Source organism: Corvus hawaiiensis, chromosome 18 (assembly GCF_020740725.1).
Source record: "Corvus hawaiiensis isolate bCorHaw1 chromosome 18, bCorHaw1.pri.cur, whole genome shotgun sequence".
In the NCBI taxonomy this organism is placed as follows: domain Eukaryota; kingdom Metazoa; phylum Chordata; class Aves; order Passeriformes; family Corvidae; genus Corvus; species Corvus hawaiiensis.
In genome coordinates this window covers 12,758,360-12,783,784 of record NC_063230.1, presented here as the reverse complement: position 1 = coordinate 12,783,784, position 25,425 = coordinate 12,758,360, and the positions used below count along the sequence as shown (strand labels likewise).

The 25,425-nt window shown below is 45.4% G+C and overlaps 1 protein-coding gene across 6 annotated transcripts in view; it reads left to right on the top strand.

Annotated features, from left to right (window-relative positions):
- PITPNM2 (phosphatidylinositol transfer protein membrane associated 2) overlaps nt 1–25,425 on the top strand; it is a 126,519-nt gene that overhangs the window by 76,374 nt on the left and 24,720 nt on the right. For all 6 annotated transcript variants that reach the window (XM_048323253.1, XM_048323254.1, XM_048323257.1 and 3 more), the window contains exons 4-14: nt 1,252–1,466; nt 2,699–2,820; nt 4,166–4,399; nt 10,950–11,273; nt 14,148–14,243; nt 17,400–17,504; nt 18,364–18,434; nt 21,026–21,270; nt 21,723–21,912; nt 22,923–23,042; nt 23,347–23,558. In XM_048323253.1, coding sequence (XP_048179210.1) covers nt 1,252–1,466; nt 2,699–2,820; nt 4,166–4,399; nt 10,950–11,273; nt 14,148–14,243; nt 17,400–17,504; nt 18,364–18,434; nt 21,026–21,270; nt 21,723–21,912; nt 22,923–23,042; nt 23,347–23,558 — 1,934 coding nt within the window. The remainder of the gene's footprint in view (nt 1–1,251; nt 1,467–2,698; nt 2,821–4,165; nt 4,400–10,949; nt 11,274–14,147; nt 14,244–17,399; nt 17,505–18,363; nt 18,435–21,025; nt 21,271–21,722; nt 21,913–22,922; nt 23,043–23,346; nt 23,559–25,425) is intronic.

Below are 25,425 nucleotides of genomic sequence, written 5' to 3'. Positions count from 1 at the left end.
TTAACATCCTGTCCTCAAAAGATAAGAAGTTGATCTCTTGCATCTTATTAAAAATTTTCTGTTAAACCATGTTATCCTTTGAATTGTCTGTATGCCAAAAATGAGGAATTGTTATTGTGTTATATTTCACAGTTGATTCTTGGTATGAAATTCCTTTTTTCTCCCCTTAATTTCCAAAGTACTGTGCTCTCAAATACAAACAATAATCTCAAAATGCTAACAGAATGAATCTGTTGTTTGGAAATGATGGAGGTTATACATCATCCAATCTGCTGAAATGTGTGAGAAATTAATAAATATTTGGTTTGCCTCTAGCTCATCTTAGAAGCACTGAAATTAGTATTTTTTTATTGAGGATTTTTTGCCAGGTTTCTCACTGAAGGACAGTCCTACAAATAAGCCAAAATGCAGAGGCTGCCAGGGGGTGCAGTGATCGTTCTGGCAAACTTGGGTTGTTTCTTCTAAATATCTTAATTAGCAGAGCATAGTCTCCAAGCTGTTCTTGGAGAGCTGCTGCTGGGCCAGATCACATGCAACAAAGCCCCAAATCCTGTGGGTTTAGGTCATAGAATAGTCTTTATAACTGTGATCATGGAATCATTGAGGTTGGAAAAGACCTCTGAGATCATCAAGTCCAACCTGTGACCAATTCCCAGCTTGTCAGCTCAACCAGAGCACTGAGTGCCACATGCAGTCATTTCTTGAGTGCCTCCAGGGATGGTGGCTCCAATGCCTGACCACTCTTCCACTGAAGAAATTCTTCCTGGTGTCCAGCCTGAGATGCTGCTGCACCAAGAGTGTGTGTGATTCTTCACACTGACACATCACCACAGGGATGTGCCAAGTTGGACAAACTCCCCTTGGCTGTGTCATCTGCTGGTGTAAAAGGTTTTTGTGTTCTTGGGTGGTTCACAGCGGGAGCCAAGGTTTGGAGTGCGATGTGTTACCTGGTACAGGAACAGGAGTTGAGGTGTCATTGCATCTCTATTCAAACTGAGCATCCAAATGGAAATGTTCATGAGGTCCCAAATAAATCAAATCTCTGTGTTAGCCAGGTGAGTCTCTCATTTTTCCTTTATAATCTGTAGGTTTGGTAATCTTAGTGCTGGGATGCTGCTACAGCTCTGCTCTGCTTCAAAGGAGTCCTAGAAACCATCCCCAGTGTCCACGTGCTTTGAGAGCCCGGTCTGTGTACGATGCCCTGGGAAATGAACATTTTTGTGATGTATTTGTGACATATTTCTCTTTCAGAAAAAGAGCAGAGAGGAGACATGTGGGGAAGGCAGCGGAGTGGAGATCCTGGAGAATAGGCCCTACGTGGATGGCCCGGGGGGCAGCGGGCAGTACACGCACAAGGTTTACCACATCGGGATGCACATCCCCAGCTGGTTCCGCTCCATACTGCCCAAGGCAGCTCTGCGCGTCGAAGAGGAGTCCTGGAATGCTTATCCTTACACAAGGACGAGGTAAAAACTGGGCAAAACATCCACAGCTGTTTGTTAAAGAGAGGGCTTGATGTCGCTCTCTGGCAGTGGCATTTCCCTCTCCAGTAATATCCTTTAGAGCAACTGGGGTCAAATCCTAAAATTCCTGTGCAGAGCTTGATCTCAGGAGTTTGCCTGGGCTGACTGCACACCTACCTGAGAGTTTGTGGCTCGTTGCTGTAAAATGTGGAGCTGTTTTGTCTGTCAACGCTTGGGGAATCGTGAATGGTTCTTATTTAGTCTTGTATCCTGCACTGTGTGTTCTGCTTAACATTGCACATCTCTGCAAGCTCAGGGAAATTATAAATGTGCACAGTGACATTGTGACATGACAACATGTCATGCTGAATATCATCAGGGAAGACAGGATGCATTTGTACAGGGGAAAGAAAAATTTTAATAAATAAATAAATAATCACAGCACTTCTTTTCTGGGAACTGTCATTTAACTAGAAAATAACAAACTACATCCTATGGTTTTCACCCTGAGAGGGGAAGAGAGCCAGAGGCTCTGTGGAGCCCTCTGGGACCTCCTCATTTCAGCTGATTTTGTCAGGGAGGGCTTCAGATACCCTGGAATAAATAACCTTTGTGCCAGTTACTCCGGTTTAGAGCATTTGCTCTTTTTCGGATTTATAAATCTGATATTCCTGTCATCTTTCATAATAGGAAGGTTTTAATGGGTATTTTGATTTTTATGAAGAATCTAGAAAAGTTTCCTTGTTCTGTTTTAGCTGGTCTCTGCAAGTAACATGAATCCTGGGAAGGTGGGGAGTCAGTGTTTGCGTGTGGAATGTTGCCAGTGACTGAATATAATGGAGCTGCCTGACTTTTACGTGATTAAAGTTCACCTCCAGTCAGTTTTTCCTCTCTTCTCTTGAAATGCCTATGAGTCAATCAGTTGGCCAGGAACCCTGTGGTGCACAGAACTAGTTCATATTTTATTCTGCCATAGGTTCCAGGCAGCTTTCCTCCTTGCACAGGTGCATTTCCTGTGTCCTTGTATCAGTATCTGTGTCATAACTTTTTTATGTAGTGGGCCCAAAATTTATCTCCTTGCTGAAAACTGGTGAGCTCCTGTCTTCAGAAGTTATTAAAGAACAATCTCTTTAACCTGTGCAGTTGGTATTTTAAGCATATATGAAGGAAAACATGAGCAGGCTGGCTGGGATTTGAGGCTGATTTACTCTAAGCTGTGTTGTTCTGGCTCTCAGGTACACGTGTCCTTTTGTGGAGAAGTTCTCTATTGATATTGAGACGTACTACAAAACTGACCCAGGAGACCATAACAACGTGTTCAACCTTTCTGCTGCAGAAAAAAGACAAACCATTTTAGGTGAATAGCCTTTTTCCTCCACTTTTTCCTTAGTTTTGCCTTTTTTTTTTTTTTTTTTCCCTTGGTGTGTCTATCTGCCTGCCCATCCCCCCTAAACACACACCTGCATCCCTGTCAGTGTCACCGCATGGAGAGTTACATCAAGTAGGATGAGGATACCACAATTCTCTTCTAGGCTTAATGTAAATCCCATGGAAATAATTTGAATCCCCCATCTGCAAATTTAAGCTGATACTTTTCTATCTTATATATGTAGTTCCCAAGAGAAGTGAAACATGTAATGAATTTGGGGGTAATGAGTAGAAATAACCACAGAAGAGGAAAAAATAGCTGTAGAGTTGTGAAAATATTGCTGTTTATTTGTGTGGCTGCTTCATGTATATGAAAATGATTCCTATCTGCACTTCAGAAGCATGAAGGTGCATTTAATTTTGTTCCCTCTCCTTTTAGTCCTGCCCCTCATGCAGGTTAACACTCGCGTCACAGCTGTCTTTAGAAGATTGAGTTAATGTAAGGAATTAATGAGAAAAGGCAAAAGTACTTCAAAGAGGTACTTTTGTACTTCACTTCAACTGTCCTCATTCCTGGGCCTGTCTGACCAGGCTTTCACTGCTGAGCAGACTCGAGTCCCACTGCTGCACTGAGAGGTGTCACAGAGCTGTCACTTCTTGGGAAGTGTGATCCTGCCCTTCAATCCAAACTTCAGATGCTTCTGCTGAGCTCCGGGGGTTGCAGGTCTTTAGAATACATTCATTCACTCCACTCCTGCTGCAGTTTCCACTTCTCCATTGTTGGATTGTTAATTAGGACTTTAGTTAAACTTTCTGCTTTCCACAGTACATCTGGTCTAACAATAGCAAATGAGGAGTTACCAGTCCCCTCATCTGATGGACCCAAGGATAAGTTGTTCCACGGGTAATGTCTATTCCATAGCAGGGCAGGTGTATTTAACTGTCTTGGCTGAGACAGCTGCAGTGCTGGGAGTGATATTAGAAAAGCTGGAAGATGGAATGTGCAACAGATCTGTGTGGAGCTGGAAAGACAGAGTGTGCGGGGCTGCCAGAGTGCTGTGGATCTGCAGTTACTGTGGGCAAAAACATCTATTTGGAGCAAAGCCTCTGTTTGCTGGAACTGTGTGTGCTCGTTCCTCTGGCAGAGCTGATCTCTGCCCAGCAGCAGTGTATAAACAATTTAAATATCAGTTGTTTAAGTGTAAGAAAAAAGAAACTAAATTGCTGTAATGCTTCTGGTACTTACTAAAACAGGAATAACTCATGAAAAATGGTGTTTTCTTGTTTCGCTCAGGAAAAGGAAGCGTCTAACTGTTTCCATTCTCTTTCTGTAGATCCTATTGATATTGTTAAAGATCCTATCCCTCCACATGAATACAAAGCTGAGGAGGATCCAAAGCTGTATAAATCAGTGAAGACTAAAAGAGGGCCCCTCTCAGAAGATTGGATTCAAGAGTACAAGAACAACCCTGGGAAATACCCCATCATGTGTGCATATAAACTGTGTAAAGTGGAGTTCAGATACTGGGGGATGCAGTCGAAAATCGAGCGCTTTATCCACGATGTTGGTGAGCATTTATGGTCTTGCAGAGTTCACTCCTTAATGTTCCCACTGAATTGAAACACAAAGGTGAGGTATGTGCAATGCATCACATTCCAAGGCATGTCTGTGAAGAGATTCTCAGATCTGATGGCTCTGTGGGTCAGCTCAGAAAAAACCCTGTTATTTAATCACTTATAATCATGGTATGTACAAATCCAAACCACGTGTACCCACTGAAAAGGTTTCAAGTCCTGTGTAGGCAAGATCTTGCATTCTCTTTTTTAAAATTTTTTTTTAATATAAACTTGCCAGATCATTTTTAAACTCTGCCAGTCTTCTTTATTGTGACCAAAATCCATCCTGAAGGGCTGCCTAAAGAAATAAGCTTCACTTCTCTGTGAGTCCTAAGTGGTTCCAGAAGACCACTCTCTGGGGCATCCCTAGTTTCTACCTGCCTTGTGACAGGACTGGTGGGTCTCTGTGTGGCTCTGAGTTGTGAGTAAATGTCCTGCTTTGATGGATGCATCATTCTTAGGTCAGGGCTTTTAAGGAGGAATTGGATGTGCCTGGGAGTAACTTAAGTGGAGACAGTACAGGTGGTGGCAGTGCTGGCAGTAATTTGTTCTTTGCAGAAGATCTGTAAAACAGCTGATACAGTTTCTGAGCCTTGCCACAAATGACAGAATCTATGGCCAAGTGGAAAACCTAAATAGTGTTTTAAAGGAGCGTTCTCATCTGAAAGGGCAGAGCTCTGGCTGTCCTCTGGCAAAGAGAAGGCCAAAGAAAGGCTGTGTAGAGGATGCTACCACCTTCCTGTACACAGCAAATCCTCCTGCATGACCTCTACAACTCTGCTCTTGATAGGCAAGTCTTCATGAAGTGCCTGATTCTAGCGTAAGTAATTCTCAAGCTCTTCGCAGTCACACTGTGCTCCTGAGAGCTAACGTGAAAAACACTGATAGAGCAGTGGAGAATAGTGTGCACCTCTCTCTCTGAACGCTCACAGGTTTTCTTAAAGCTCCTTTGCTTTTCTTTACATAGAGATGGAAGTTTTTACCTGCTATAGGCTGTGTTACAAGGGCCTCTCTGCACTGAACTCCCTTGGTGTTTTGGTGACACGGGTTAATTTCGTGTATGCTGGAAAACAGGGAGGCACAATAACAACTCCATTGTATCTGTTAAATGAAGAACGAGCTCATGACTCTTCCAGTTGCTCAGAGGTGTTCAGCACAGATTAAACTGTGGTCCCTTCTAAACACTGCTTTTGTATTCTGTGAAAGATTGCCTGCCATTTCCCTCTTGATTGAGGCTTTGCAGAGAGCAGAGCCAGCTCATTGTCTGCCTTTCAAAAGCTTTTCCACTCTGTTATAAAGATGGCAAATAGTGTTTTTCAAAGTGGTTAAGATGCATAAAATCAGGAAAGTCTTTTAGGCAAGACAAAGTAGAGTGAGTGAAAAGTGAAAGTAAAAGCTTGGGGTATCTGCAGGAGCTGTGTGGCCTTCCCCTGCCCTGGGATGGCCGTGGGGAAGCCACGAGTGGGCAAAGTGCCACAGCATTTGTACCAAAGCCAGCAGTGTATGAGGATGTTTGAGTTGGAAAGATGTGGTTACAACAGGACTGACCAGGCTTAGATGCACATCCCTGTGTGGAGCTTTCAGCTGGTGGCCAAAAGCAGATGGAGACATTTGTGCATTGTGCAGCTGATGGTGGACCAAGCTCCCAGGAGCCAGAGATACTGTGGTGGATCAGCCCCTCCTTCCTTGGCATTTTCCTCCTGGTTCCTCTGTTCCCAACTAGTGTAAATTTATTTCTTGGAGAATTAGCCCACTCTGTGCAGGGTCATCAAGCCAGAAAGGAAACGGAAGCAGAAGCAAACAGCAGGATCCAAACTCTGCCCAATGGGCAGCAAAGCTTAGTGGTACAAACTAAAATTAGAGAATGGGTTGAAAAATGAGCAGGTTTGAGGTAAGTGATGGATGGCTTGTGCCATGTGGAAAGGCTGCTGAGCACAGGGGGAGGAACTCTGGGGGACGGTGTTGAAACGTTCTCACTCATACTGACTACAGCAGCCATTCTTTCCCATGACTAATTGGACAGTTACTCAGTGCTTTGACAGCCTGAGACACAGACTAAAATTGTGATTGTGGGCTATTAGTCTACTTGGCTGTAGTATTTGTATGCTTTTTTACTCCTTTCCCATAGATTTTAAGTTTAATTGGACTGGCACTGCATAATGTTCTGCTCCCACTTGCTTCCTAATGGTGCATGTGGGCTCTGAGTCTTTTGTTGTTAAACAAGTGTGTTGACTGTGTATGGGTTATTAATTATATACTGTGGCAAAGTGTGTTCCATCCCAGTAACTGGAGCTTTGTCTAAACCACTGTGTCTTAGGCTAAATATGCCCAAATTGCTGCACAGTGGTGAAGGGGTTTTTGAAAGGTCTTTTGCAGAACTTTGGCTTCACTAAAGCACTCAAATGACTAAGTTCATCCACTGCCCACTGGATCTCAAAGGCAGAGTTTTGTCTTTCCGAGGGGAGGCAGGTTGCAGTTGGCATGATGTGACCACAGGCTTTTTCCTTTGTGAGGATTCTGAGCAAGGGAGGGCAGGGAAGCAAACAGATGTAACTGCAGGTGGCCTTTGGTTGGATTGTACTGACGAGGTTATGAGATCTGGTGTGACTGTCAGGGAAATAGTGCTGCACATGGACAATCAGCATCCTGTATTTGCTGTAAGGAAATTGTGACAGTGCATTATAAAATTATTTGGGAGGTTGCTTCTGGGTACAGAGTCAGTGGGTATCTGAACAGTTGCTTCATTTGGATATTGAGGGCATTTGGGGCAGAATTTGTTGGTGAGTTTTCTGATTGATTTCCACTGAGTTCTTACTACATTTACTGGTTTTATTTCATGTTGAAAAACAATTCCAGAACTACAGACCAAAGCTTTTTAAATTCACATGAGGACTCCTTTCTGTCCTGACTTGTCTCATGGTCATTTACACTTCCTTTTGTATGATGGAGTCCAACACCACAAATCATTTACAGGAGTCAGCACCTCATGGATTCAACCAGCCTCTTGAGTTGTTGAAGTGGTGAGCTGGAAACCAAATGATTTAAATGTTTGCACCCTGCTCAGCTCTTCACAGATGATCTTTCTGCATAGCACAGTGGGAAATGTTACAATAATTAAATCAACACATGATGACGGCTGCTCTGAACTCAGCCTGCACATTTGTGCATGTGTGATGGTATTGTTTGTTTGTTTTTTTAAACAAAGCCTTGCTTGCACTCTGGAGAGTCTATCAGTCTGCCTCACAACTGATAATCAGCTGGTACCTGCATCCTTGTCAAAAACCTCTTCCCATTTTTTCTGGGTGACTTCAGTGAGGTGCCTGATGAGGCTGTGGGGTTTTCCTCTGATTCTGGGGAAGAAGGCTCAGATAAGCTTGGGACATGCTGGGTGGAGGGGGAAAACCTGCTGGCAAGGCAAACTTCCAACTGTGCAGCAGCTGGGGCAGTGTGTGACAGGGACTTCTCTGGCTGAGCAGGACATATTTACACCTTCTCTCCTTCCAGGGAGAAAAAGGAAAGCCAGCTGGGCCACAGATTCCCTCAGCACTCTCCTGATGGGCATCTGTTACAAAGAGAGTTTTTCCCAATTACACTCTGTCCTGGGTCTGGTGTTTTCCCTCCTTTTCACTTTTCGCTAAAAACCTTGTTTTTCTCTTAGGTTTTGATACAAAAATGCTTTGAGACTTGTGGGTTTTTTTCCATTGCACAGGGAGGGAAGCAGTGCCTGGACAAGTGAGGCCAGTCCTTTGTAGCTGGATCCTGGCTCCCTGTAGCTGTGTGGGAAACTTGAGTTCCCTGGGTCTCTGCTGGGCGGCTGCAGCTGCAGGCTGGGCAGGAATTCAGTGATGTGCCCACTGCTGTGCACAGAGGAGCCCCTCAAGTTCTCTTCCCTAGCACTGAAGCCTTTTCTGCAAGCAATGACTTTTCTTTTTCCATTTCTTTTGTACCTGCACAGCCTCATTCTCCCCTAGGTTTTCTCCTTGTGTTTAAGAAAGAGAAATGCAGCACTGCTGGCACATTCCAGGTGAAAGCCAGATGCTGGGAAAGTAATCTGTCTTTTGGACTTCTTAACTAACCTGGAGGGGTAGAGGCACACCAGCTGTGAAGCCCTGTTGTGCCATCCTATTTTCAAAGGAGCAAAGCTTTAAGGAAGGGCAGTTTGGGATGTCTAATCAAAGGGATGTGAGCAGGGCACATGGGGAGGTCTGTGGGTTGGCAGGAAGCAGTGCAGGCAATTTTTGAGATCTAAGAAGGCTGAGAGGAACTTCAAGAGACTTTTTTTGCCCCCAAGTGGTTTTCATGTTCCCTATGATGTTAGTCCATTAAAACACAGATATGTGGTTGGTGGCATCTGTGCCTCTACTCAGAGAATTTCTGAGGAGTTGGTGCACTGATACATCAAGGCTGGATCTAGGAGCAGGAGTTGAGCCTGCTGAGCCCTTGAACGGGGGAAGTCTTGGGATAAGAGCAACATTCACTTCTGTGTCTGATCACAGTCTGTTTAAGGTGTCCCAAGCAAGGTAGAAGTGGACACTGCGGGTGTAGAAGTCCAAAGGGTGGTTGTGCAAGAGAAATGTTTTCTTGGCTTTCAGTCTGGATGTGATGCGAATTTAATCTTGGTCTTTAAGGTCTGCTGGTTGTCAATCATAACAGGAGGTGAAGAGGCTAAAACATTATCCTGTAGTTCTGCAAAAAGTAATCTGGCAGGGGAAATAACTCTGAATCTCAACTCAGGTTGAACAGAATTTAGTTGCTGAGGACTGTCATTCTGCCCCAGAAGGTCACACTCTGCTGGCTCAAACTTGCCTCTTCCTTCTGAAAGTCAGTCAGCAAAATGCATCAAATATTGATAGATTTAATCTTAGTGTGTAAATGAAAATGAAGTTCAGGCTGAGCTGGTCTGTGGCATTAGCTGATCTCAGTGGCCATTTCCTCCTGATAGCCTGGCTTGGGATGACTGGTGGCATCAAGGACTGATGAAAGAGCAGAACAGACAACAAAGTGCTCAGACCTGGAAGGAGATAAATATATAAAAACATGCTTTTTGTGTGTTTAAGAAAACAAACAAACAAAAAGTGATTGCTGAAAACAAATTGGATCTTTAGGCTGAGCATCACAGAAACTGTGACAGTAGTGGGATCTAAGGTTTTCTGTACAGCAGTGAAGCCTGTGTTGCTGGAAGCACCTTAGAAACCCTGCATGTGGTGGGACCATCCCCCTTGGGCCACGCTCCTGGAGATGGAGAGTGGCTTATGAGGGATGTCTTTCCTCGTGGTGGTGCTTAGAGAGCTCGATCTGCAGCTTGCAAAACCTAAATGATTCTAACGTAGCCTGTTGATTGCTCTCTTAATCCCACTGACAACAAATCCCACTGATGCTTTTGGCTTGTCCTTCAACCCATCTTCGCCTCAGTTTCCTATTAATTAAAGAGGGGGCAATATTAATTGATTATCTATTATCAGAAAGACTCCTGAGGATCAGTTGGTCAGTATTTACAGAAGCTTTAAAAGCATCATTACTGCTGTGTGATCACATCAGGAATAAATAGCAGTTTGGAGTTTTGGCCTGTTGTGAGCTTTTAAGGAGTAATATTGGTGAAAGTCCTGAGTGACTCTCACATTTTAAAAGTCTTGGGGGTGTGATGATGTTAGTGAGTCTAAGTCTTGAGGAGAGTATCTGTTGCCTGGTCAGATGCATTGTGTGTTGATACTGAGGCCGTTCTTCGTTTCAGATATGTGATACATTGAAATATTTTAAATTGGCTTTACCCACTCCATTTTTCTCCTGCAGCCGACGACAGATGGTATCTGCAAAATAAAGCATCTTTATTCCCTCCCTTACTTTGTTTTCTGTTCCATTATCTCAGAAGCTCCCATTTGTGATGCTGTTTCACTGATACTGAAACCAGGTGCAGAAACCAGGTTTCCAAGGAAAGGAAAGGTTTTAGTCTTAGCGCTGCTGGTGTGGGATGTTCTTCTGTCATGTAACAACTGGGGAGGGCTGTGGAGCATTCATCAAGGAATGACTTGAAACTCTGCAGGATTAAAAAAAAAATCCATAGCTTTCTTTCTTCTTTTTTTTTTTTTTTTTTTCTTTTTACTCCTGGGAACATATTTCACTTTGAAGACTGGATCCAGATGTTACAACTTCCTAGAACTTCAGGGAGTTGAAACTGTGGTTGAAACTGTGGCTCCTCCTTGGTGGAGCAGGCAGCCACAGGACAGTCTTCCATCCAAAATTAGGAAATCCCTTTCCAGGTTAAAAGCAGTGACAGAAGACTGGCTGATTTTTCAGTGCACAGTTGATGAGGAACAACTGAGGAGATAAAGTACATGAAGTGACCAGTTTGCCACCCTGACTGTGGGAAGGTCTTTCACTGCAGCACTGTGGGCTGGATGTCACTGTAATGTCCCCGCCATGGTGTTGTGAGGTTTTGGGAGGGGGAACACATTGGTTCCTGCAGTTTGTAGCTGTGGTGACAGGGACATTTTGGCTTTACAGGCCTGCGGAAGGTCATGGTCCGGGCCCACCGACAGGCCTGGTGCTGGCAGGACGAGTGGTATGGGCTCACCATTGAGGACATCCGGCAGCTGGAGAAGGAGGCCCAGCTGATGCTGGCCCAGAAGATGGCCCAGTTCTGCAGTGACAATGACCCTGAGCAGCACGGTGTCAAAGAGGCTCCTGGAGAGAAGGACGTGGAGCCCAGCACGGGGTCACCTGCAGACACCGAGGATGCCTCTGCAAACAGCGACGCGGCCTCCGGCAGGTCTCTCACCAAACAATGGTCCACCTCCTCCAAGTCCTCACGGTCTTCAAAGAGAGGAGGTAAGATGCTGCCAATGGCTTGCTCTTCTGAACTCAGGGAGGTTGGGCTTTTGGGAGGTTGGACCACATCTCCTTGGGGCCAGGCGCCTTTGGGACAATGTGTATTCGTCCTGTGATGCCTTCTCTGCTGTTGCTGCAGGCTCAGTCTTCTCTGGTGACCTGTTTTGGGGTCGGGAATGTTTCTAGTTGTCCCATAATTGTGACTCAATGTCACGTGGCAGAGTTTTTGCTGATATCAAAAGCACAGAATCTGTGAAAACAGCATAGAGGAGCAGGCAGGAGCTGGCTGGCAGCACTGGGGCTCAGAAGACAGCCATCAGCACAGAGTTAGTCCTTGTTACCCAGGAGCCACTGGTGGCTTTATAAGGCCCTTCCATGGTGTTCCCTTCTGGATATCTGCTTATCCTTGATACCTGTGTCACAGCAGGTACCTGTGCTCCTTGGCCAGGGTTCTGTGCCCCCACATGCCTGTCATTTCAGAAGGGGTGTTTGACTCCATAGGGCTGCACACAGTGAAACATCTTGTCAGCTGCTGGGGAGATTAAGGCAGGAACCCCCAAAGGTACGTAGGGGCTGCTGCCTTCCCCTGGTGATGATGTGCAGTAGCTGTTTGGAGACATAACCTCACCCTGGGATTAAGTGGGACTGTGGATCATATCTGCATTCCCTTTGAAACACCATCCAGGAAGCTTTCAGGATTTTGATGTTAAAGCTCTGCTGTGGATACCCTGTAAGGACTCAGCTTTGAGTCTTGGATTTTGTTATTCACCTTTCCCTTGGGACTCACCTCGTTTTGCTGTACTAAACTCTTCCCTTCTTTGGACTGTTCTGTACAAAGGGGTGAATCCCTGGTGAGTTACAGCCACAAGGTTCAAACCTTCAGCAATTCCCTCTCTGTTTAGCCAAGTGCTGCTGGTAGCAGGGAAATAACAGCTCTCACTGCAAGAGGGGGGGAAAAAAAAAAAATCTTGATTTTTCTGAAAACCCCAAGGGGCAGCATTTCTTCCAGTGACGGTGGAAGGGAACATCTGGGTGAGTGAAGCTTCTTCATCTATCACATGCACTAAATATCGGGAGTTGAGCCTCCCGTTTTTATTTCCCACTCCATCACTGATTTCATCACAGGGTGAATGAGAGAGGAGCAGTAGTTTTACCTTGCCATGACTCACTCAAGTGAGCCCCAGGGAAGAACCTACCAGATGCTTCATAAATCACTGCGTAAAGATAAAAATACTGGCTACTTTGCCTGCACCAGGATTTTATATTGATGCACCCGTCTCCCATTATGCTCTTTGCACAAACCCCCTCTTCCACTGCTGACATGTTCACTGGGAGCTGGAGTTCTCAGACCTCTCAGGATTTCACTTGAAGGTTTTCACTGGGAGCAAAGCATGAATTTCTTTTCAACTGCAGAATGTCTCAGCTTTTACAAGGAAAAGTAATGAAAGAAATTAATTGTGATGTGCTGGGAAGTACGTCACGCAGATATTTTAATCCTCCTTCATGCTGGCAGCACATTACCATATGGAAGCAAGGAGGGCTGTCGCGACGCACCGCCACCTCCAGCTGAAAAAAATGCCTTTTCTCCAAAAGATCTCCTTTTCTCCACCACCCGAGCGAGACCTCTGGTGATGGCAGGACCCTGGTTGCCATCCCATATGTTATTACATCCTCTGTTTTTAGCAACTGTTATGCGAGTGCCTTGACGTCACTCCAGCGTGAATTAGCTCTGCTCCGCCACCTCCTCGCTGGCTGCTCCCGAGGGGTGGGCGGTGTGGTGCTGGGGGCTGCTGAGCTGCAATTACATGACTCTGCACAGGGTCTCCATCCTTGTTCCATGTGACAACCGGCTGGGAGATTAGAAAGAATTAGAAGAATTTTACTTATATATTCACCTCTGTTGGAACAATAGCACAAAACGACTCATGCGGCTGTCACAGTAACCAGAGCCTTTCAGGCTCTTCTAGATGCTAAATGAGAACTTATCAGTCTCCTCAGGTCTTTGCAGGGTTAGGTGGCTGCTGTGAGCACTTTTTGTGCTCTGTGTGACAGGCACGAGGGGACAAACCCTCTCTCCCATCATTCTCTGGACAGCGTTCCCTTCAGCAGGCAGCTGCTCTGTGACAACTTCAGCTGGGAAGAGCTCAGGCTGGATCGTTGCTAAATTATAGCTGAAAAGAAGAAGCCATAATGTCTTTATATTTAGATCAGAGAACTCTGGAGGGGAAAGTGAAAGGGAGTAGGTAGGTGTGAGAACAGGAGGGCAAACAGCACTAAAAGGACTTTGGGGTTTCTCCTTGCTGTCAGGACCACCGCTCCGACAGCTCCCTTTGAAGTAGTCGGATAGCATGTTGTTTAAATCATTCAAGTTTAAAGTTTAAATAGATCTCTAATTCGATTTGTGTGGAAGCAATTTCCTTCCAGAAAACAGATTATTCCTCTCCAGGCTGCTCTGCTCAGCTACCCACCCGAAAGTTAGCGAAGCAGAGGCATGGCTTGTGTGCTGATGAGAGGCACGGAGAAAGCTTCCAATCAGCCTGCTTCCTTCCTAATTGCAAACTTTAAAACCCAGCTGATTTTGCACGTCCTACTAACAATTATAAATAGCTGCCATTGAAAATAGCAGAAGAGTGATCCAAGCAGCTTTGCTTTAATGTAGCATCTTGCTGGCAGGTTCTACCAACAGTAAACAAACAGGATCTGTAAAGCGGTACACTGACATCACACCAGCATCATCGGGGTTTTGTGTTTTTTAATATTGCAGCAGTGAATTTTCTTAGAGAACACATGATTCTTCCTCCAGCAAAGATCATGTTGGGAACTCTCCGTCTTGTCGATGTCGCGTTTCGCATAAGGCTTTTCTGTTTCTTCCAGCAAGTCCCTCGCGCCATAGTATCTCCGAGTGGAGGATGCAGAGCATTGCCAGGGATTCAGATGACAGCTCAGATGATGAATTCTTTGATGCACATGGTATGTGGAGCCTAAATCACCATCGTTTCTTCCCTGAAATGGTGGGGTAAGAGAACGGAAGGCATGAAGGGCGGGGGGTGAGCAGGGAAGGAAGCGAGACTTTTTTGTTTTGAAGTCTTTTCCTTTCTAACCATGACGTGCAGCTTCTTCCAGCATCACCCAGCAGACTCTTATATTAATGCAGCACCATTTCAGGTGCAGTCTGAGCTGTTTGAGGGGATCTTGAACAGTCTTAGCCCTAGGGGTTGTATTTTATTTGGTGCAAATGAGTGTGCGTGAAATCCAGCAGTACTAACTGGGCTGTGGGTGTGTCCTAATGATTCACTGTGACTGATTATTTTTCTAATTTGTTTTTTAATCAGTTAGAGCTATGATTTATTGTCCTGTCTGGGCCTGAAGAGACCCAAGTTTGCCTTTATTAACTCCTCATTCTACCATTCCAACAAATACAACAGCAAATGCAACAAGGTACTTCAGGTGCCAAAATTAATCAGTGTTGATTCCAGAATTCTCAAAGTAATTTTGATTATCTGTATTAAGCGAACGCTGTTATATTTTTTTCTCTGTGCATGTGTGTGTAAAGAAGCTTTGTTCCACTGCACTCATTTTATATGTTGGACTTAATGCAAATTTAAGCCTGAAGGGCTCTGTCTCTATTGGCAACAGATGGACTCTTCTCCCGGCTGGTCTGATGGAAGTGAGAGGTGCAATATTTGTGGATGAAGTTGGGAAATGCAATTGTTAAAAGATGACACCCCAGTTTTGCAAAGCAGAATTTTGCTGATGCTCAGCTGAAGTTCAGCCTCCAAAACTGATAGCATTGTGTTCCAGAAAAGCTCTCCCATGAGTTTTTAGGCATGGGTCTCAAATTGTGGGGTAGAAAGGGGTGTGTTAGTGTAGTGACCTGCACAACAGCAGCTGAAATGGCCAGGACACGTATTTGGGATAAATGTGTGTCTCCTGCCAGGAAGGGGATGGGCCAACTTAGTTTAAGTGTCTTTATTTATTAACTTATGTAGCATTTACAACAAGTATGTGAGGGATTTATTGCAGCAATACACATACAAGGGAAGAGGAATGAGTCATCCAAACGGCACCGTTGCTATCCACACGCTTCTTGCCTTTTTAATTACTCGGTATTAAAATTGAGAATGAGACAGCTCTGCCTGGGATCCAGGGCCCCAGGGAATCCCTGGCATGCTCCTAACAGGCCTGGGAAAGGGACTTAACAAAAACGAGCCTTGTGCACCTCTCTTGCAATACTTGTAGGAGGGTGCTAAGAGTAAAAGCAGCTGCTCTCCTGCGAGCAACAGCGAGTCTCCGTGTACGCACAGTTTGTCCTCTGCAGTCGGCACAGTTGGGTTGAAAAGTCTGCCTAAATCTGGTGGGATTTTGGCTCACGAGTCAAAGCCTTGGCGTGTGTGTGCAGCTGAGCAGAGCCCATCCCCAGGAGGGACCTCTCGGTGCCCCTTGGCCCGCAGAGACTCCGGGTCTGTGAGCAGGGATGAGGCTCCACTCGCAGCTCATCCTGCCGGGGTCGGTACCATGGGAACTGGCACGGCTCAGGATGTGAGTCAACACCCAGCAGAGTTCCTCAGAAGTGCTTCCCATACACACACACACACAAAAAATTTCCTCGCAGCGCAGTGGGCGTAACCTGAGCCCGAGAAGATTCCTTGTCTCCAGCTTCCCACTCACCCTCATTCACTGGTAAAGATAGTGACAAATACAGTAATATCGAATATCTATCCTGTAATAAATGCTAATAATAGGAGTAATATCCCATTCAGGGATCACTTGAGCAGCAGTAAGGGCTGTAATTAGACCTCTCAAGGAATTAAGTTTAATATTTAGATTAAGTTGCTGGAAGAGCTTTGAGTGCAATCGTCCTCTTAATTCTCTGCCAGCACATGTGTTACAAGCCTGTGCTTTCCACTTACTCTGGACAGGCAGCTCCACGCTCCCATGTGCAGGGAAATTGGGATTTACTCAAATTTTTTCCATGGTTGAAAAAGGATATGGCATGCTGGTGCAAAATTTCCAGGTTGCTCTCTTTTTATGGTCAAAGTTGAAATAGAAGCTCCTAAAAATAATCAGGCTTTGCTTGGATCTTCACTTAGGGCCCTTCATACGAATTTTTTTTAAAGCTATTGCTCAGATTTGCTGAAAAGACTAATATATTTCATAACCTTTTTTTGTTCCCCATTGTGGGATTCTTCCAGCTAATTATTTTCTTCGTAACTCTACAGCAATAAGAAAGGGGAAATCCTAGTCTGGGACTCTGAAGATTACAGCTTTTAGATCTTCAAGACATCTGTAATTACTGCTGTTATTATGTTTAAAATTCTTTATTAAATTTGCAAGCCCAAAATTTTCAGGAAAGACATACTAAGCACAGAAGTATAAATAAATTAGAAAGCACTTAACCTTCGTAGCAGCAAAAGATACATCCTCAATGGAAAAAAAAAAAGAGAAAGGAGAGCTCCCCTTTGTATATCTCTTCCTTTTAATTTCACTTGAGGAACATAATATTTTTTGGGACCCTTGTTCTTTATTGACTATAGTTGAACTGAGCCAGGGGATTTGGAAGATACTGAGGTAGGAAGGAAATGACAGATCCATGCTCTGTGTCTCATCTCTTGAGGAAATCAGCCTGGGGAGGTCACATTCCCTTCACTGCTCCTGCCTTTTTAGGTGTTTCGTCCTATGGGCAACAGTGATCCTTGTCCCTGCTTCCCCCAAAGAAATCCCACAGCTCTCAAATGGGGTCTGGGAGAATCCCAGTGGGAATCCTTGCTTTGTCCTCTCCTGTATTGGAGCATTCTGGCTCCAATCAGAGAAAATAGCAAGACAAGGGCCAAACGTGGTACCCTAGATGGTAGCATTAAAAATCCAAGTTACTTTTTTCCATGTTTTAGAGGTTTTGTTTTTTTAAATCATGCAACTAAAACATTTTGTTTACTTTTCAAAAGGTGCTTTGGTTTCTATATAGCAAAAGCTGGTAAAGTATATGGTTTATTATGACTTAAATTATCCAAGTGTTGATAGATTGCATAGAGTTATGGGGCCTTGGTTTTATTTAAAATTCTATTCTGTGCTCTTGTCTGTGTACATGTTTTTGTGTGTGTGACTCTCAAAAAATCTGTTTTTTTAAAGAGGACTTGTCTGACAATGAGGAAATGTTCCCGAAAGAAATAACAAAATGGAGTTCCAACGATCTGATGGATAAAATTGAAACCCCCGAATGCGATGATGTCCAGGGTAATTCTTTTCCAAGTACAAACTGCATGTGCTGTTTTACTGTATTTCCAGGCAATTGTCACAGCCTCATTGTGAACAAGGTAAAACTTGTTATCCTTGTCTCACAAAGGGAGAAGCTGAGACAGAGCATAAAAATGACTGCCCGGTGCTGCCGAAAAAGATTTGCTCAGTGGGAGCTGGGATAGATTTTGATTCTCTTTTATTTTCCATGTTGGTTTGGCTCCTTTGTGTGACAGCCAGGATTCTCTCATATAATGATGAAATATCCCAGCTCTGTCTTGAATGACTTGAATTTCTCCTGACTCTTCTTTCCCTTTGCTCCATCCTTTGTTCTTGACTGTATCTGCGTCAGTTTTATTTTCTGCTCATCATTATGAAGTGGTGAAAGGAATCGGTAGCTCCTCAGCCAGAGCGATTCACGGTGGAAGGTGACACTCAGGCTTTCTGGTACAAAGTCAGTCTGTGTAGGCACAGATGTAGGAATACATCAGATCTCTACTCCCCAGTGTAGTTCAAGCAATTCCTTTTATTTTCCCACAAACCAATCATTTCTGACAGTTGTGCAGGGATTTCCCATTGTTGCCATCCTTAATAAAGCAGCGGTACCAGATCTCTGTAATGAGAGAAGAGCTCACTAATGTCCTCAGCTCTTACCCAGATTATGAGAAATTGCTGGAAAATAAATGACCCAGCATTGCCCAGGCTTCTCAGGTGGAAAGAGGCAAGAAGGAGGGAGAGGGTGATTTGGTGAAATAATGAAGGAGATGTGAGGCATTGGAACAAGCAGTGTCTTTATGGAAGAGTTTCTTTATCGAAGAGCATCTGGCAGTGCTGACATTCTACACCTCTGTGTTTCTAGGTGACTTGTACCAAGAGACATCAGCAGAGTACCACGTTGGTTCCAGCGTGGAGAGGCTCAGCATCATCGAGGTGAGTGCTTTGGCTTCTCAGAACAAGATCCTTCGTTGGTGGAATGTCTCTGTGTGGGATAAACGGGTCCCTTTGCTGTCAGCAATGTCTTGTCTCCATGTGCTGCTGAGCCCCAGTAACACCTGTGTGTGTCCTTTTGTACTTCAGATTTAAGGGATTTTTCTCCCATCTTTTGAACATCATGTAGAAGAAGCTGTGTAGTTTGCAGGCAGCATCAGGTATCCAGCTGGAAAAAACTGGTAGTCCTGTGGGGATCAGAGCAGCTCGAGGCTGGGTAGGGCTATCCTGCAATGCCAGATGAGCAAGTGTGGGAGTGGGAGAGCACATTCCTGCAGCACCAAGGTGCAAAGGACAGCACTCAGCTGAAGCCCACAGTGTGGAGCTGCTCAGGGTCTTGTGTGGAAACCAGTTATAGCACAGCCTGTGTTAGTGCTCTGGGCTAAATAATAAATAAATAACACCACACTGACCCACCCCAGTTTTCTAGACTTGTGAGACACCCCGGGGTGACTGTTCTGTCCTGCCCTTACAGTAGCTGCCTGTCTGTGCTGCAGAGGTGGTGCAGCCTGTATTATGTCTGAGTGGTCCATCAAAGACCATGAGTTTTGGAATTACTGTTTGTGCCAGGCTCTAAGTTCACAGTGGTTTGGCTTTTCCATAATAGAATGAGAGCTCAAGGGCCACGAGGAGAGTGGGTGGCTGGGAGGGGAACAGCTCTGGCCACCTCAAAATAGGCAAGTCACAGCCCTAAGATTTCTCTTGGAGCTCAAGATGGTGTGGGAACCTTGTCTTCCTCAGAGGGCTGTGCAAACTCAACCCCCTCCTGTTTCTGCCTTCATTTTAGAAAAAGAACAGACTTCAAAGCAAGATGAAAAAGACAGTTATTTGTAGTTGTTCACAAGCTGTCTGCTAAAATAGTATGAAATTCCTGTGCCACCAATTGCAATGATTTTCAGGTTAAAAGCTTCCCTCACCAGAAGGTGGTTCAGGATTTAGGTGTTTTAAGAGGCTCCAGATCTCACAAGGAAGTTCTAAATTGTTACCTCCACCCTTAAACGAATCAGCAGTTCCCCACTTCCTTCAGAGCAGAGGGTAATGTACTGAAAGGTGCCTCCAAATCACTGCTGATAAACTTCTGCATGACCTGAGCGTGGTGACTCATGTCGTTCTCCAAATGAGCACTTAAAATACTTGTCTGGAAGCAGAAGAGGTGCTGAGACACTTTGAGGGCTCCTCCTGTGCCTCCACCCAGGGAAAGGTTCACTGTGCAGGTGCTAAAACTGGACTCACAGAAGGTTTCAAGAGCAGCCATGAGTACGGTGGAACGGCACTAAATAATTAAAGGCCGTTCTTATGCAGGAGGTCTGTGAAAATCGTTTTTACAGACTTGGATGTGAATTTTAATACCTCTGGTGGGCTGTGTAGTAAGACAAGCTTTAACAGTATCTGGTAAAAATGTAATCTAGTTGTTAGGCTGCTAATGTGTGCCTGGGCATGCTTTCCTCCCACCAGCAGGCCTGTCAGGGACTCGATCGCTGCTCGAAGGACAACAGGTGACTAAAGATGCTAGAATTAGAACAATTTGCCAAATGGAAAACGCTGCTGCCTTCCACCCCTTCCATACCCCCTGTCAGTGGCAACAGGGAGTTGCTCAGGATGTTCTCAGGTGTTGTCTTTGCTAACCCAGGCGTCAGGTACAGGAGGGTTTGCACAGATCTCAGAGGTGTGGGATGGATGATTTGAGTCCGTGTGGGAGCTGTAGACACTGAAAGCCCTGGTAGCAAATAGATTTTAAAAATAGTTACTGCTCTGTTGTGTTACAATATGTGCACATGGATGCTCTTGTACCTGCCTGGGGTGTCAGGATTGGGCTTACAGCTCTTCTGGCAGGGCATTAATGATAAGGGTACAATTCCCTCCTTCCCCCAAATTACAGCTTGTATGTTTAGGCAAGGAATTGGTTCAACACAAGAAGCAAATCATCTGGGCAGCCAGATTAAAATCCCTCACTGTGCTCATGCAGCAGTCTCGCAGCCACGTGCTGGCCATTCCTTGGGTTATAGGGCCATCAACTTTTTTCAGTTCCTCTCTTGCAACAGTTTAAGCAAATCTGAACTCTTATTTATAACTTCTGTGTTAGGCAAACATGCAATGACTGATCTTCCCACAACTTCTCAGTAACTTGCCACTTGCTGACCTGTTTGATCTCATTTGTTAATTTTGCTGAATGTGTTTCACTGCAGCTCAGCACCCCACAAAAAGCAACACCCATCTCTTATTTCTGTATTTTTCCACTCTAATACACACAAGAAATGTCTTTACTGCTGCCATGTTTTACCTGGATACAATTTTATGTTGGTTTTTTGTGACTTTCAGCATTCCTTCTGCTTCTGACGAGTCAGGCTGAGGCTGTGTGTGCATTTGTGCATGCACAAGTGTAGGATAAGAGACCTGGAAGGAGTACTCAGGTTCTCAGCTGTTGTATTCTGGTGTATCTAATGGCCTTTGCCACAAATTAATTTGCCATAAATGAAGTGCAAGTCCCCCCTTTGAAAAATGAGTGTTTCTGTTTCTCTTCCATCCCCACCTAGGATGAATCAGTGCAGCCATTAATGCAGCCAAGTAAAATCCATGTCCTCCTCTTGGTCCTCCATGGAGGGAACATCCTGGACTCAGGAAGTGGTGACCAGAGCTCTAAGCAAGGGGATGTCAACACCATCACAACTGTGTTTGACACAGTGATGAGGGTGCATTACCCAGCTGCTCTGGGACACATTGCCATCAAACTTGTCCCTTGCCCAGCTATCTGCTCCGAAGCATTTTCCCTGGTGTCCAGGTAAGTTGATGCTGTTTTATCATGGAGTGGGGGTTTTTGGGGGTTTTGTTTTGTTTTATTTGTTTCCCTGAGATGTTCTGCATGTAGCACTGAAAGCTCTGGCCATGCTTTGAGAATGCATTTATTAATGTACCAGCAAGGCATTCAATCTCGATTTCATACTTAGCTGGAGTGAGTACGGTAATCATGCAGCACAAGTTCTGAGATTGATTTATTCTAATTAATCCAATAAATACTGAGGATTTAATTCCTTGTCTGGGGGTTGTTCTGTCAGCGTAAGTGTGTTGTCCTTGAAGATTTACGTTTGATGGGAGGGAAAGATTTATTAAGCTCTCACCCATTCACAGAGGAATAAATGGCCTTCCTGTCTTGAGGCTTTTTTTATGAACAACAACACTTTACTGTCTGCAAGTTGTTTTCCCCATATTCCCACTGTCTCTTGCCCTCTTCAGCCTCAGCCCATACAGTTATGACGAGGGCTGCCTGTCCAACAGCCAGGATCACATTCCCCTCGCTGCGCTCCCGCTGCTCGCCACGTCCTCCCCGCAGTACCAAGAAGCCGTGGCCACTGTCATTGTCAGAGCCAACCAGGCCTACAGTGAGTTCATCAAATCCCAGGAGGGCACCTCCTTCAATGGCCAGGTGAGCCAGGGGCTGCTCAGGCCACAGCCAGAGGAAGAACAAATGAAGCAATTTCCTTCTGAAATTCTCTCTTTGCCTTCAGTGTCTCAGGAGGGTTGGAAGCATGGCAGTGTTGGGCTGCAATAAGGAAGTGTTGTGCTTTCCATTTCTTTCTTTCTGAGAGGGAGAGATTAGTGCTTGTGCACTGTCCTGAATCTTTGGGATTCAAAGCAGTCTGAGTTTGTGTTCAGAAATGAAGCTCCAAAGCATTGAAGTTAATCAGGTTTCAGTGTGACACACCTTGCCCGAGCAGGAATGCTGCCTTTGTTACTAAACATGGTCTCTTCCCCATTGCAAACCAAGGCTGTTTAAGCATTCCTGGCTTTAAAGGACCTTCAGCAGCTCGTGCTGGAGCTGTTGCACCTATGGGTTTATTTTTTGAGACTGTGCAGCTGCTGCACCCCATAAAGAGCATGACTGAGCCTCACACCTCTGAGCAAAGTGACTCCCCAGCCCCACGAGAGCAGAGACATTGGAGGAGCTGTCACACTGCACTGCTGTAGCGTGGTTTATCCATCCTGAGCTTCTTCCCAGCCAGCCCTCTCCTGCCCAGGCATCTTGGTGCTTTACTGTGCCTGCCTGCCTATACCTTCAGAGGCAGGACAGTGTTATCCCCTCGGGATACAAATGGGCAGAAGCTTTCCTGAGCTAGCACGGATAGCTGGCAAGGGAGATCCAGCTTGGTTTCCTGAGTTAGCAACGGGATCAGAGCTCTGTGTTACTGTCCTGTCACTCCAGTTGGCTGGTAGGGACTGCCAGGACACCTGAGCTGTGTGAGAGAATGGGAGTCTGCAGGCAATGACAGATTTCATGGGCTGAACAGTTACGGGCATCCTGTTACTCCAGCTTGTCTGGCTGTAATCCAGCGCTCTGTCCAACCGTTAGTTCTGAACTGAAGTCAAGGGACTTTTTTTTAAATTTCCTTTTTATTTCTCCTCCTTCTCCTCCCCTGCTTCTGTTGCCTGTCTCAGGTCTGCTTGGTAGGGGACTGTGTTGGAGGGATCCTGGGATTTGATGCCTTATGCTACAGCAATCAGACCGTGTCCGAGAGCCAGAACAGCAGTCGGCGAGGGAGCGTTGTGAGCGTCCAGGTAATGCTGGCTCCCAGTTCCTCCATGGACCCTGTTTTTAGTAAGGATCTCCTGAAACAACAAAGACTATTCCTTATCAATGGCAGACATGTCTTAAGGTGCATATGGGTGTCAGTTTGGATGTGTTTGCTCTAAACAGGGACGTTTCAGCCTCTGGTGTGAAGTGTGAGGGAGTGGTTGAGCCTGAGATTCTGTATTGGCCTCAACTGGATCTTGGGGTAAATGGGGAAAGGAGGATAGGAGGGAGGTGTTACAATGTGGGTGTATTCTTAATTCAGCTAAATCCATATACTTCAAATCCCAGGATACCGACCTTCTGTCTCCTGGAATAACAGTGAACAACAGCCACTGTTCCAGTGGCTCTAATCTGGAAGCCAGCAGACACCTCAGCAGGAGCAACATTGATATTCCTCGTAGCAACGGAGAAGATCCAAAGAAGCAGCTGCCACGAAAAAGGAGTGATTCATCCACCTATGAACTGGACACGATAAAGCAACATCAAGCCTTTCTTTCAAGGTAAGATTTAAGATTTGGAAGGAACAGATCCAGCAGTGTCCTGGAGCTGAGGGTGGTGCATCTGTGGAACCTGAGTGTTGCTTTGTCTTCCTGTGATAAGCAGGGTGGAGGAAAACAATTTAGATTAGAGGGTTATCGATTTCAGTGTGTTGTATATGCAAATAAAATTAACAGCAGTCTTGCTGAGTGGTACTGAGAGAATCCAGCTTCTGTACTGCATCAGTGTTGCAATGGCAAGAAGCCCTTTGAGCTGTCGTGTGACAGCCAAGGCAGTCAGGGAACTGCTTCTCTGCTGTGCTGCAAGTGTGGGATGGAGGTCAGAAAGCAAATGGAGAAATCGTGTAAGGGAACTCGCTGAAGCAGAACTGGGAAGCCAGCATTGTTAATTTTAAAGCATCTCTGAAACCTGATCTTGAGTTATTCTGTCCCCTGCCAGGGCTGCTTCATTTCACCAAGGGCACATCTCAAATTTGTTAGTCACTGCTGAAGCCCCCAGTATCACATTTTCAAGCTTTTTCAAATGGACTTTCAGAATGTGTCTGTTAACAGCAGTCTGTCCATGGCCACTGGTCATTCAGGGATTATTTCTGTAAATCCAGAGGATTTTTCTGGCTGAATCATCTTCTTCAGCCTCTGGAACTGGACAGCCCAGACGTTTTTCTCCTGCAGGCCTGGAGGAACTGCAGTAAATATGTTCTTAATCCCTCTTCCCTCATGTCCCAGGAAGTGGGGAGCAGTGTCCCCCACAGCAAACCCCATTACCTGCATTGCAGCTGCGTCCAAGGCTGCTCCTTTTGCCCTATGCTGAGCTGAAGGCTTCTCCTGCATTTCTCCCCCTCCATCACTACTTGGAGTCATTTCTTCAGCACAGGGACTTCTGTTGTCCTGCCACATCAGGGCCCTTTTGTAAATGATTTATAGGAGAGAGAAGGTGTCGAAGTGAATGTTGTTGGTGCACAGAGATAGGGTATTCAGAAAGACAGCTGCATTTACAAAATCCACGATAAGGTTCTTGGCTATTTCCAGCAGGTTAATAAAAGGCAATCAGGCTCTTGTTTTTGCCTCCTCAAAACAGTCTCCTGCATCACAGGAGAAAATATGAGTCGTGCAAAAATGTGCTCATTCTCCTCCTCATTATTGACCTCAGGGGCACAGACTCAGTTAAGGAAACCGGGCTGGCATCTTGATACATTTTTACACCTATTTTAGAATAAGTGCTGAGCCTGATGGGGATAATGGATTGCTCAGTTTGTTGTTCCAAATAGCTTTGTGCTGATCCTTCCTGTTCCATCTCTGAAGGGCTGTGCCTGCACCCAACATGCAGCACTTGTGGGTCCCTGGCAAGAATTGTCAGCATTCAGTGGGGTGACAGATTGGTGCATCTTTACTTCTTAAGAGTTTTTATGTGTTTTTAAATGTCCCTTTAGAACTTGGGTTAAAAATGTCTGGCTCTTCCCAGAACTCAAGACCAGGATTCCCTCAGGGAAAGGGGCAGGTTGAAGCTGCAGTAGCAGCTCTCTCTGCATGTCTCTCACTCAGCTCTGTGGTGCAGGGGAGGCTGAGGAGCAGGGATTCACTCGTCCCCTCCTGTATGTCAGCAGGACGTCGCTCCCACGCCCGTCCCTGGACCTTGTTCTCCCAGCCAGCACCAGCAGAATGCCCTGTTGGCCTCTGCCACCAAGGAATGATTTTTTCCCATGCAAAAACCAAGCCCTAGTGTGACGTGGCTTCGAGCAGGAGGTTGGCAGAACAGAGCCAAGTTTTCCTCCTGGGCTCGGCAGACGGGCAGCCTGGCAAACAGGGACCTTTCTGTCCGTGCCCACTGCAGATTTCAGCCTGTGCCAAAGACACTCATTTTTATTCATGT